Genomic DNA, 13,167 nt, shown 5'->3' with positions numbered 1-13,167 from the left:
TTTAGAGTCACAGTTCAGGCCATAGCTAATTGAATAGTACACATTTGATCCTTATCATTCTTTGCCCCATGACTGAAGGGCTGGTCCTCCAAAGTCCTTGAAAGGGAAACACTGAGACCACAGTTCCTTTTCTCTGTCCCTTGTCCTGGGTGGTCCTTCCCACGCACCTGAGAGTTTGTTGTGGAGGACAGGTGGCGGTCACGGATTATAAGGACTAGGAGGGGCTTTCGGACTGTGCTGAGGCCTGCTCTTCCTGTGACGAGTGCTGATTTAAACCCTCCATTTCACAGGCACCGCTGTTTGTCCTTAACCTGGCATCTGAGCCCCCCAGAGCCCGCGGGAACTGGGCAGCCCAGGGGCAAAGCTGACAGATGTCTGGGGGGTGTGGCGGGGAAGAGGAGGGCTTTGTGCTTTTAATGGTTCAGCCCCGTCTACCAAGCTCACTGCCACATCCCTAGGACTTAGCAGAAGTCTGGATGGTAGCGAGGGAGCCCAGGAACCGGATGAGCCTGAGCCAGGCGGCCTTCCGCGACCCGAGGACCAAACCTAGGGCCCGAAGTTCTCCCAACTCGGGCTGAAACGGACCCTACCTCCGCCTGCCCTGGGGGTGTGGTCGCCGCGGGCGTTGCGGCGTCTCGGGGGCGCGGCGGGGGCGGGGCCTGGAGGGCTGTGCGCGCCTCTGGCCAGGCCTCGCCCCACCCCCGATCAGAGGATATATTCCAGCCCAGCTCTGCTGAGGCCCGTCCACTCAGAGCACCAACACCAGCACCATGGCCATGACGTTGGGTTACTGGGACATCCGCGGGGTGAGCGAGGGGTCCGCGCGGGCGGCTGGGATGGAGGCGGGCGGACGGGGAATCGCTGCGCAGCTGGGGACCGGTTCTGGCAGAAGTTTCCCCTTCGGGGCTTCCTGGAGCCCAGCCCCATCCTGCCGCCTGTCCTCTCGGGTGCGGGAGTGGGTGGGCGGTCGGGGAGTGTGTGGGAGGTTACCTGGAGGGGGAAAGGCAGCAATCAGGCCCCTCCATCTCTGACCTCTGCCCCGGCCTTCTGTCCCAGCTGGCTCACGCCATCCGCCTGCTCCTGGAGTACACAGACTCCAACTATGAGGAAAAGAAGTACACGATGGGGAACGGTAATGGCATCCTCATGGTGTCCCGACTTCTGCCCAGCTCATGCTGACTTGGTTCCAGGCACCCCATGGCCCCGCCACCTGTTGTTGCTCACCTCTGCCGCCCTCCAGCAGCTGGAGCAGGGCCTGCCCCTTCCCTACCCCCTTTGAGGGTGCAGTTCTCCAATGGACGCAGGATGTGGGAGGGGATTGCTTGACCCCCTGTCTCAGTAATTGGGATGGGTTCCCCTTAGGGTTGCCTAAACCCTGTGTGAGCCTTACTCAGGTAGGTTCCAGAGCCTCATTAGCGTTCTTCCCCCCAACCTGGAATATGAGACTTAGTGGTTCAGATTCTAGATTCCCATGGTCAGAGGTCTTGCCACTGTCTCCTTGGAAGGTTTCCCCGATGTGGAAAGGAGGGTTGGACTCTGGAAGGTTTGTTTCACTCATCTTCTCCACCACAGCTCCTGACTATGACAGAAGCCAGTGGCTGAAAGAAAAATTCGAGCTGGGCCTGGACTTCCCCAATGTAGGTGCAGGGGGTGGGGGTGCTGTTGGGGCAACTGAGAGGTTCTCTTCTCCATCTCCTGTCCCAGCTCCGAGGGGTCAAGACCCAGTGCCTTCTGCTCAGCCTCTCAACTTCCTGGTTCTCTTCACTGGGAGTGCCAGGTTTCATCTCTGCCCTTACTCGAGGGATGGAGTGCCAGGGAGCCTGGTGGCCCAAGTGACCTGCCCCTGTTGTCCTTCCAGCTGCCCTACTTAATTGATGGGGCTCACAAGATCACCCAGAGCAACGCCATCCTTCGCTACATTGCTCGCAAGCACAACCTATGTGAGTAGGCTGGGAGTGTGGTGCAGGGGACAGGTGGCCATGCCCTGGGCTTGGCTGGGGTGGGATGTTGAGGGTGAGTCTCTGTTGTGTGGCCATAGGTGGGGAGATAGAAGAGGAGAAGATTCGCATGGACATTTTGGAGAATGAGGTTATGGACACCCGCATGGACCTGGCCAGAGTCTGCTACAACCCTGACTTTGTGAGTCCCGTCCTAGGGGGCTGGGTTTGGACAAGGTTTAATAAGTAGACTCAATGCTTGAGTCCTGTCTACAGTGGTCCTATTTGCCTTTTGAACTCCTTGGAGCTGCTGATCTTCCAAGCTGGTCCCTATACTGCCACCGGAGTAACCTCATAACCCTCAGTTGCATGAAACAGTACTCCTGGGTCTGACCCAGTGAGTGTGCTTGGAGATGAGTGGTGACAGATGCAGGGACAGGGTGATATTGCTCTCTGCCTTCCCATTGCCTCTCAGAGATGGGAGGTGGTCCCAAGTAGGAGTCTACTGAACACAGGTTGGATTAAATAATAGCCTGGGCACCCACCCAGCTGCAGTTGGGGGACATCGCTGCTCACCTGTGGCAGCTGGGGGTCATGCACACCTGGGGATGTCTGCCCCCCTGCCCAGGGAGTCTGTGTCTGAGGGTGGTGACAGCTTTTTTGTGCCTCAGGAGAAACTGAAGCCTGAGTACTTGGAGGCACTCCCAGGAAAGGTGAAGCTCTTCTCACAGTTTTTGGGGAAGAGGCCTTGGTTTGCAGGGGACAAGGTAAGAGGAGGGCTTTGGGGGATGTGGATTTGTCATTGTTTTCAGGTTTCAGGTTTCAGGTTTCAACCCATTCATGCTTGGCCTTTCTGCAGCTCACCTATGTGGATTTCCTGGCCTATGACATCCTTGATTATTTGCGTACGTTTGAGCCCAGGTGCCTGGATGCATTCCCAAACCTGAAGGACTTCATGGCCCGCTTTGAGGTAGTTCCTCTGATCCTCCTTCTATTTATATGTCTTCTATCTTTCCTCTTTTCCCTGATGCTTTCCTCGTCCTGTAGCTAAAATGAAGAAAACTAGCATTCATTGAGGATTGTGATATCAGGCTCTGTGCTCAGGATCTTACATATATTGTGTCAAATTTCATCTTACCACATGTCTACTGAGTAGAAGAATTATCACCTCCATTTTGCAGATCAGGATTCTGAGGCTGAAAGGATAAGTAATTCGCTCAAGGTCACAGAGGCAGGACAGCCTGTGCTGGGCCCCCTGTTAGTGTCTGGCTTCCATGGGCAGCAGTCAGTGGCTCTCCCTTTCCTGCGCCCAAAAGAGAAGGCTCAGGTCCTTTTCCAGCCTGGGTGACACAGCTCAGGACAATGTGGATGAAGGAGAATGTTCAGGAGTCTGTATGTAACTGGCTTTAGTAGAGTTGAGACATGGTACAGTTGATATTAAGTACCAAAGACACAGACAGTATTTACTCTTCATCTCCAGAAAGCTTGCCAGGAATCGGCTCCCTGTCAGGGTAGTTGTGAGATTCCAGCGCTGTGGTTGGTGCTGAGATTTGAGTCCACATGTTGGTGCCCCTGTGGAAGGATTGTATCCTGATTTCTTCTGTTGTGGGGCACTGCCTTCCCCTGTCTCACTTTCCTTCTTCCTTCCAGTTACCCAAGATTCTGTCTCAGCGATGGGCAGTACATTTATTTTAGGTCCCATTCACTGATCTGATCTTCTCCTGTGCATGAGGCGCTGTGTCAGGCACAGTGAGGATGCAAAGGTGAGGCAGCCCTGGAGCCCAGCCTCCTGGGGCTCAGTGCAGTTGGAGAGCTACAGCAACCAGGCTGTGTGGTGCGTGTGGGCCCAGCTGGCTGCGGGAGGAGCACAGCCTGGACCCCAGCTGACACTTCATCAGTGGTCACCCTTAGTCCACTCTTGGAGAGCAACAAAGTCTGCTTTATTACACATTTGGGAATTTGAGGCATTAGTCCAACAGGGTTTTTAGCCTACAGTCTGTTTTCCTTTCCCACTCCCCTTCAGGAAATCTGCTTTGTCAGCTAGTTCTCATCAGCTCTGGTTCTGGTCCAGGCTGATGGGCCTCAGGGATTATGCAAGAGCTGGGATGACTGACTGGCAGAGAGGGATGGAGGACAACTGGGGCTGCAGGCTGCAGCTTGTTGGGGCCTGGCCATTTGTTACAGGCAGTCCCAGGATCTTTGAATCCTTGAGAACTTACCTGGCACTCTCTATGTAGGAAGATGGTGCCCAAACACACTTGCAGGTCATACCACCTAGTTGGCTGCAGCAGGACTGGGGGTGAGGTACGTTGTGGCCCAGTGAGATTGGGCCCAGATAAAAAGCCAAGCAAATGGACAATCTCCTTTAAGATGTATAATTAGAGTCTGGTCCTGCTTTGCTGCTCCACATCCTCCTATCAGCTTTCATTGAGGTTTTGCTGAGTCATTGGGTGAGATCTGGGCTCTTCTGTAAGCTGCACAGGCACATTCTGAGCCCTTTTGTTCTGCTAGGGGTCCCTCTGTGTGCAAACGCTGGGAAGCCAGGCACCTCCCTCTGTAAACGGGAATGTTTGTGCAGACAGGGAGGACAAGGCCTCCTGTGGTGAGGAGAGGGGGGAGTGCAGCAGAAAGAGCACAGAGCAGGAGAGAGAGCCAGGCTGCATTCCAGCCCTCCCACTTACTGGCTGTGTGAGCATGAGGAAGGTGCTTGAACTGTGTGTGCCTCAGTTTCCCTTGTGATAAATGGTGAGAGTAGAACCCATCTTGTAGGGTAGTTGTGTGGAAGGTCTAAACCTATGTTGTATCCCTAGTAGATATAGAGGACCTCGCACAGTGTAGAGTCTCCTTGTGTAGCAACTCTTACTGAGAGATCACGTTCCTTACTTGAAATTGGAAGAGTTAACTTACCAGAGCTGGGGACCCCAGGATGACTGTCTTATGCCCAAACACCTGCCCCCACAAGGAAGCACTGTACCAGGGTCCCAAATTCATTATGCCTGGAGTGGTGCTGCCTGAGCCCCAGTAGGGCAGCAGACCCTGAGATCTGACCTTTCTTTTTCCCACCCTCAGGGTCTGAAGCAGATCTCTGTCTACATGAAGACCAGCCGCTTCCTCCCAAAGCCTCTGTTTCTAAAGACAGCCTTGTGGGGCAACAAGTAGGGCCTTCTAAGTCCAGGAGCTGAGAGTGGGGAGTCAGAGCTGGGCCAGATGTTTGTGGCCCTGGAGAACAGCTGGTCCTCCGTGCACCTAGAGCCAGCTGTCTTGCTTCTATCTCTTTCTTTGCCCTCCGTTCTCCCTGCCAAATGCCTTATTGGCCCCCTTTTCTCCCTCCCTACCCCCTTTTCATCCAGGCCCTTTAAGTCTTGAGCTCCCCGCTTCTCTTCAGTGAAGTCTGTCCCTGCCCCCTCCCATGTTATTTTTCCTGCACTAAAGCCAACCAGTCCGTCCTTCCCTTCATTGTTCGCTCTACTTGAGGAGCTCGACCAGATCCCTGGCTTGTAGAGCTCAGCCCTGAGCTCCCAGCACTGCCCTCAGGTCCAATGTTGGCCTGATGTGTAGTTCCTGCTCCCCCAGTGTGTTCCCTGCTCCACCCTGCCTGATCTTCAGTAAAGCCTTAATGACACCTGCTGTGTCTTGTCTTTTTCCTTCTGACCATGTGGACTCAGGATTGACCGTGTTGGGGGTGTCCATTTTTCCTTCTGTGGTCCATTGCAGGGGCTGGATGGATGAGGATGTGTGAGTATGTGTGTGGTGGTGGGGGGACAGGTGGGATTATAAGGTTTCTTGCTCATTTCAGTCTCTCCTTCATCTCTGTGCCTCAGCATGAAGTCTCCACAGAAAGGGTCCCCTCTGTGCCTGGGTCTCACCTTAAATTCAGCCTTCATTGAATGCCTCCTGTTAGCGTGCAGTGCTCTGTGTCATGGTTCTTGTGTGGTGGGGAAGGGAGTTAAGCAGTCCACCGATGGTGTGGGATCTGACTACCTTCTGTCACCCTCTCTTGGAAGTTTTCCCTTCTTTAGGTATCCTTCCTTTGTGCTCTTACAACATATCTTAGTGAAAAATATCCCACTGTATTATCATTATTGTTTTATTTGTTTTCCTCTCCAACTTGATCATAATTTCATTGAGGAGAGTATCTATGTCTTATTCGACTTTTAATCTCTATTATATATCACACTGCCTGGCACACAGCAAATGTTTAATAAAAGTTGGACATTTGAAGGAATTATCTGTAGTTAAGACCCCAGGCAAACTCTACAGCCATGATTGGTATTTAGAGCTCTGGGTATTGCTAATTTCAGCCACTGGAGATACAGAATAAAGTTCAGAAGGTTTTAAATCTATAGATCTGGCAGAATGAGCCATTAACTCTGACTTCAGCATTTAGTAGGCTGTAGCTTCCCTTTTAACTTGACCTGAGATGGGCAGGTTTGGTGTGCTGGGCCAAGGTGCACAAGTTGGCTAGCTTTTACTCATTCTCCCACATCTGTAGATTGGTGTGTGCATTTTATGTTGGGACACTGTCAAAGGAGGAGGACTCATCAGATAACCATCTGATGAGCAGGTTCTTCAAACAGTGGCTGGATAGTGGAGTTGGGTCTTGTGAAGGCACAGCCTTGAGACTTAGCCCGTAACAGGAGAAGATCTGGAGAAGAGTTCTATTGGGCGTCTCTACAGAGGGTCACTGTCTTGCAGTTATTAAATAGAAAGGGAGCAATAGCAATAATGTTAAAGGTCATTAAGAAATGAATAATTAATTTAAAAAGATAAACCTGGTAAGATCAAAGTTCAGCAAAGCTAAAAGTTAATGAAACTGATATGATCAAGATTAATTAAGCCCAAACCTTATTAAACTTTAACTTAAAGACAGAAGGTATAGAAGGAAAAGAAAGGAAAGAAGTAATAGAAATTAGGAGTGACACTATGACAAAAGATAAGTAGAGGGAATAAAAATATTAAATCTTAGTAAAACAGATACAGATCTACACCAGGAGTTTGCAAATGTTTTCTGTAAAGGGCCTGATAGTAAATGTTTTTTGCTTTGGGGGCCATATGGTCTCTCTGTTTCTCACCTCAGTCACTGGAGTGAGAAAGCAGCCCTAGACAATGCGTATATGACTTGTATGCTAACAGAACTTATTTTGCAAAAACAAGGGGCCATAGTTTCCTGACTTTCATTCTGGAAGCGCAAATTAAAAGGGCATAGCTATATTAAAGCTAAAATACTAGATTTGAAATGTAAAAGGTGATTAAGTATCAAGGAAAACAATAAAATAACTGAATCCTTTAATCATGGAAGACAGTCGCGAATGAAAACGGTTTTCTAAACATGCAGTCAAAATGATAAAAGGTAAAAACATGCATTTTAAAGCCTGGGGTAGAAGTAGTAGAGTATGTACTTCAAACTGAGGCAACCGAAACAGATGCTTTTATTGTCCCTCGGATCTAGCAGAGGTCCCAGGACTTGGGATTCTTTGGCACCTCGTGACAGTGCTCATATACTGTTCAGTGTGTATCTTCCCTTTCAAGAATGGGAAAACAAGACACATCTGAGGACACAGGTGCCTCATTGGTGGCTCTTGTATTGATCTGTGATCACCTGTTGTCAATTTCAGGTCCCCTGCCTGGTATTCCTCCATTATCATTGTGTTAGCAGAGAAGGATAAAGCTGAGAGAGACCCCAAGACAGTAGCTTAGAGAAAATGGAAGTTTATTCATTCTTGTTCCATGGGGAATGGTCCCGGCTGTTGAGGCAGCCCTGTTCCATGAAGTTATTGAGGGACTCAGGCTCCTTCCATCCTGTGGCTCTGCCATCCCCTAGGATGCCTCCTCATCTCCTTGGTTGAAGCTCTATCACGAGTGTGGGAAGGAAAATAGAGAAAACCCAAGGAAGGAACTTCCTATTATGCAAGTGAGGCAGAAGTTGCCTACATCACAATCATTCATATTCCATTTGTGAAGTTCAGTTGTGTGGCTGTACCTCGTCACACGGGCAGACCCATATTTGGACAGCAGAATGGATTTTGGCGGCCGACTGCAGTCACTCCCATACTCAGAAAAGTGGGGATAAAGCGTAAACTCAAGTCCAGAAGAAACCTTAGGTTTCAGCCAGTGGTTTAGAGCAGATAGGAGAGGGACTAAGGTAGTGAAGACAAGGTCTTTATCTTCAGAGGGACCCAGGGGGAGTGGTGTATCACCTAGGGTTCCTTGCTGCTGAAAGAGGAAGTGATTTATCAGAGGTATCAGGAAGCACATGAATCCCTGGGAGGGCCAGCATGTTGGTCTTGGAAGCTGGGTGACCAGGAAGTGTGCCTAGCCACCTGTGGGATTGTTCTAGAGAAAGCCCCACAGCCCTTACTGGGCACAGACACTGGAGCTCCTGCCCTGACATGGCACCAGATGTGAGTGTCTCACCACTGCTGCCTCCAGAATCCTGATCCCTCCTCAACTACCCTTGCCAGAAAACAAATTCTCAGGGCCTGCTTCTTCGGAACTGAAGTCCTGCACCACGGTGTGCAATTAACAGAGCCTGGGTCACAGGCCTGGGCCTCAGCCACAGGGGAGGCTGGCAGAGCAAGTGCATGAATTAGGACTAAGTTCTGCTGTATACAACTGAACAGTAACAGTGGCTTAAATAAGACAGAAGTTCATTTCTAATGTAAAAGAAGATCTGGAAGGAGACAGTTAAGCACTGGCAATGCTGGCTTCATAGTAGCCTTAATGATTTAGCTTCTTAACTTCATGCTCCATCATACTCTGCATGTGGTTTCCATTCTCTGTGTCACCTTATAGTCTGAAATGGTCACTAGAGCCCCATCGTGCCTGAGTTCCAAACAGCAGGGGGGAGAAAGAGGATGGGGTTGCTCTTTCCCACTTATGGAAACTTCTTGGAAGTAACATATAACTTTCTATTTATAACTCATTGGCTAGAAATTAAACATACTGGAAATGACATCTTTTGCCTGAGAAGCAAGAAATGATGGCAGAAATGACAAAAGAAGATGGGAGATGGATATCAGGGGTCAACTAGTAGTCCTCTACCTTGGGGAGGTGGGACTTCAAACGTGAGAAATTCCCCACCTATATGCAGGATGTTTCAAAGATGCAAAGGATAGATGCCTGACATAAACGTATTCTTTTCCATATGTGCATTTCCAAACAATCATTACTACAGCCACCACCATAAAATGTTCCTGCCTAACGTAATGCAACCATTCCCTGTACAAACAAAACACGCCCACCCGCCTTTTGCCCAAAACAACAACCACTTAAAGTGTCATCGACTAAGTCTACCCAGTTCCAAGTCTGGGCTCTCTGGGTAACATTCAGATGGATATGTTGAAAATGACAATCTAAAGTGTACTGTCATTGACTCCCAATTCACCCTATGTAAAATGGTAAGGGAATGGGAGGTGGACAAAGGGAATATAGGTGAGCCCTATACTGCAGTTGGACACGGCCTGCACTCAGATTTGCGGAGAAGCTGTTTTGCATTTGTTTTTGAGGCTTATAGGATGCCCTCGTTTGGTGAGAGGATTCCTAAGAGATGTTGCCTAATAAGGCTTTCATAGTAAACACTGATATCAGCAACCTAAAGTCACTCCCTGGATTGGCTCTTGTCTCCATCGCTCTGGTGACCCCACTTTCAGAGTCACCGTCATCCCACTTTCTTAGCCTACATTTTCCTAACTTGTGTGGCATGATGAGGACACTTTTATTGATGACAGACACACAGAGACCAGCCTGCCATTACATGGTAACTCAACACTTGGAAGCAGAGAATAAGAGGTGCCCATCCTGATGGTTTCCAGAAAACTCTTCCTGTAAATGCTAATTGTCATATTCCTATTTAAACAGATCTGGCTTTTCCCAACAGACTCCTCTTTGTGGGGTAGCCCCAACAATCCCCTATAAGGCATAGCATTGTCCAAAAGGCCTAACATTTGCCCTGCAGTTCCTACTTTCTTCCAGTTCTCTTCCCATCTGAAACATAATTTTGGAAGGAACCAGACAGGGTTTCAGTCAGAGTTCAAAAAAATAGCTGTTAATACATTTGGAAACATTACACTATAGAAGATAAAATAGACACCTATTATAATTTTCCTTCAAACTGTAACACAACATAAACAGTATCCTGTTTGTTCTATTCCCATATCTCTACACCATTGAAAACACTCCCTTCTAATAACCTCAGGTTGGCCCCCTTCTCTATGTGGGGCCACACAGCAGCACCTGTTCATCTGAAATTCCAATGCATACACATCCATTGAATCTTTTCTTCTGGATTTAAATGCCACAAGTGAGTCCCCTGTAATTATTTCCATTGAAAATCCCCAAGGAACACTAAGAGCCTATCTTTGTTGGTTTTTCAGAAATGTTTCATTCCTATTTGGCCTATGCAAGGAGAAAGCCAGCTTACTAAATCACGTCCCCCACCTCCAGCCTCACAGTTCTTTGCTGGTCCTTGAGATCTTCCTGAACCTGAACTTGTGTCCTGACTCCAAGCACTTCTACCATCTGTTTTAAGAACAGGGCATTCCGTGTTCTGTGTTCTCACTCCCAACCAGAACAGAGAGGGAGTTTTAAAAGTTCCTTGAGAGCAGTAAGCACTTATCTGAAGGAAATTCTTCTCTTTCCAGTTCTCATTAGGACTGGAATCAATACACTATTGTGAATGCCTACTTCGTGCCGGACTCTATACAAGCACTAAGAATAAACATTTGCTTAAGACACAGTCCCTGCTCTCAGACAACTATAGTTTAGTGCCAGAGACAGACATCTAAACAAACAATTAGGATTTAGCATGGTATGTGCTGATCCAGGAAAATATGGAATCCTATGGGAACAGACATTTAAAATAAGTACATTTAAATTAGGGGGGTGGGGAGTATCGGTCAGGAGAAACCAAACCTCAGTGCTTAATATACTGTATTTCTTACTGACGCTTCATGTCCTTGTGGTCAATAGGGCCTTGCTTTTGTAGTCGGTCAGAGACCTAGATCGATGGAGGCTTCAACTTGGAGCCTCTCTCAGAGTCATCACAGCAGTCGGAAGCAGATATGGTGACTCTCTCTCTTAAAGCTTCTGCCTGGAAAATGTAATTTCTGTTCCATTTCATTGGCCAAAGCAAGCCACAAGGCTACACTTAAGTTCAAGAAGTTAGTGAAACTTTCCCAAAGGAAAAACAATCAGAAATCTTTGGTGACCAATCTCTAATGATTTCCACAGGGGTTATCAGTTGTGGCCTCCCAGAGGTAGTGACTTCTAGGCTTACCTTAGAAGATGAATAGGCATTAGGCAGGCCTAGCAGGCCAGGGCAAAGCATTCCAGGCAGAAGGAACAGTAAGTGCAAAAGTGTGAAGATAAAAGACAACCTGGTTCGTTGGGATAATTTATATTTATAAATTCATGTAACACTGGGATGTTCTAAGTGCTCTAGAAATACTGGCTTACTTCTCAAAACCACCCTGTGAGGGAGGGTTCATTTATCAGAGACGGCACCAAGGCAGAGGAGGCCACAGTTTATTGTGGCAGAGCTGAGATCTGCACCGGGGCAGCTTGACTCCAGAGTCTGTGCTGCTCCCTAGGGAATTCAGAAGGCAAGAACCTAGGGCTCCAGGGCAGGGGAAAGGGACACAGTTTTGGGACTTCAAAGAGGAAAGTCAGCAGGTAGGATATTGTTATTGTGGAGGTTGTACCATATGTCACAGATCACAGAAAGACTTCAAAGGCAACTGAGGCACCCTGTCCTACCCAAAACTACACATGGGTCAGGAGGCAGGGTCAGGGATCAAATCTGTGCACCTGTACAGCTGAGGGTCTGCAGGGCTGTTATGAGAGGTTTGGGGATTCGATTGGAGACGTAAAAGAAACTTTCCACTCCAAACAAATGGACTGAAGGTATATTTTATTATATAGAGGATAGTAAAGGCGATAGTCCGCAAACAGATCTGAATAGGTCAAATAATAAGAGGGAAAAAACACCAGCTCAACTGGAAAGGGAAAATATCCATATTGGCTGAGATAGTAGCAGGTCCGAATAGGTCATATAATAAGAGGGAAAAACATCAGATCGATCGGAAAGGGAAACACCAGATCGACTGAAGGGAAATGACACAAATTAACTGGAAATAGAAACACCAGGTTGACCGAAAAGAGAACATATTAGATTAATTATTTTATATTAAATTAATTATTTTACATTAAATTAATTACTCATAATATCCACGCCCCACTGCCGGGAGAGTCCTGTCAATCGACGCAGCTGGGCAAGGATCACACGTCCTGGGCAAGGTGTCCCTTCCACAGGTGGAACTTTCACCGGGTCTCAGTCTCCAGCAGTTTATATAAACAGTTACAGAGTTTGCAGAGCAAGCATCTAGTGTTTTTATGCACAAAATGGTTATCAGTGGCGTACGTGCACTGAGCCCCTTGGCTAATGTCCCAGCCCAGTAGTTGTGTACGTGTATTGTTTTTTTTGGTTATCATCTTAGCCCGGCACAGATGGCCCGTCCATCCCGTGCTACGACGCTCCAAGAGCCTTGAAATGTTACAACTTGTAACTCTCTCCGTGGGAGAAGGGCCAGTTTCTACCACGCAGAAAGCAGCTTTTATATTTCTTTTTGTGCTGGTGGCTGTAGGTCAATGGAGCGGCCAAACATGGCTGTACTCATGTCAAGACATATTCGGCCGTGGCCGTCTCCATTAACCATAAGACACCATATGCACAGACAATGAACTCTGTACATAAGTATATAAGGCACATCCAAGAATCCAAAATCCAATGACTATAATAATTATAAAACTATTTCACAATAAAGGACCCAAACCCCAAGGTAACTAATCAAATAACCCCTTAGAATATGAAATGTTATTAACTTGATCCTGCAAATTATGTACAGTATCAAAGATAACATTAGATAAGGTAACACTTAGGCCTAACAAACTAGCTTGTAGAAGTCCAGACCAGCCCCCATCACGGAGGGTAGCAGAAGGCAGGGTAATAGAGAAATTATCTTATATTGAGAAGTTGTTTGATGTTTTTGAGACCAAATTTTTTGGCCATTTATAGTCCAGGTTATAGGTCCCACTGGTGCAGAGCAGTTGGTCCAGCAGTGCAGGATCAAAGGTTGTCCTACGAAGACATTAGTTGGTGTGGAGGTCTGCAACAGACATGGAAGTGCAGCATAGCATAGCGAACACAGCGGAATATCTATTCACGCAAAGAAAC

The 13,167-nt window shown here is 48.0% G+C and overlaps 1 protein-coding gene across 1 annotated transcript; it reads left to right on the top strand.

The window, feature by feature from the left end:
* Window positions 1-673: 673 nt before the first annotated feature.
* LOC147918027 (glutathione S-transferase Mu 4-like) lies at window positions 674-5,559 on the top strand. Its single transcript, XM_087445895.1, has 8 exons — window positions 674-806; window positions 1,057-1,132; window positions 1,573-1,637; window positions 1,859-1,940; window positions 2,039-2,139; window positions 2,609-2,704; window positions 2,797-2,907; window positions 5,007-5,559. Exons 1-8 carry the CDS (start codon window positions 771-773, stop codon window positions 5,094-5,096), a joined length of 657 nt encoding a protein of 218 aa, XP_087302021.1. The 5' UTR covers window positions 674-770; the 3' UTR covers window positions 5,097-5,559.
* The last annotated feature ends 7,608 nt before the right edge of the window (window positions 5,560-13,167 follow it).

This window comes from Ceratotherium simum, chromosome 2, assembly GCF_057802395.1.
Source record: "Ceratotherium simum simum isolate JZ-2026a chromosome 2, ASM5780239v1, whole genome shotgun sequence".
NCBI lineage: Eukaryota > Metazoa > Chordata > Mammalia > Perissodactyla > Rhinocerotidae > Ceratotherium > Ceratotherium simum.
Note: the sequence above shows the minus strand (reverse complement) of the source record. Positions and strands in the feature narration are given on the sequence as shown.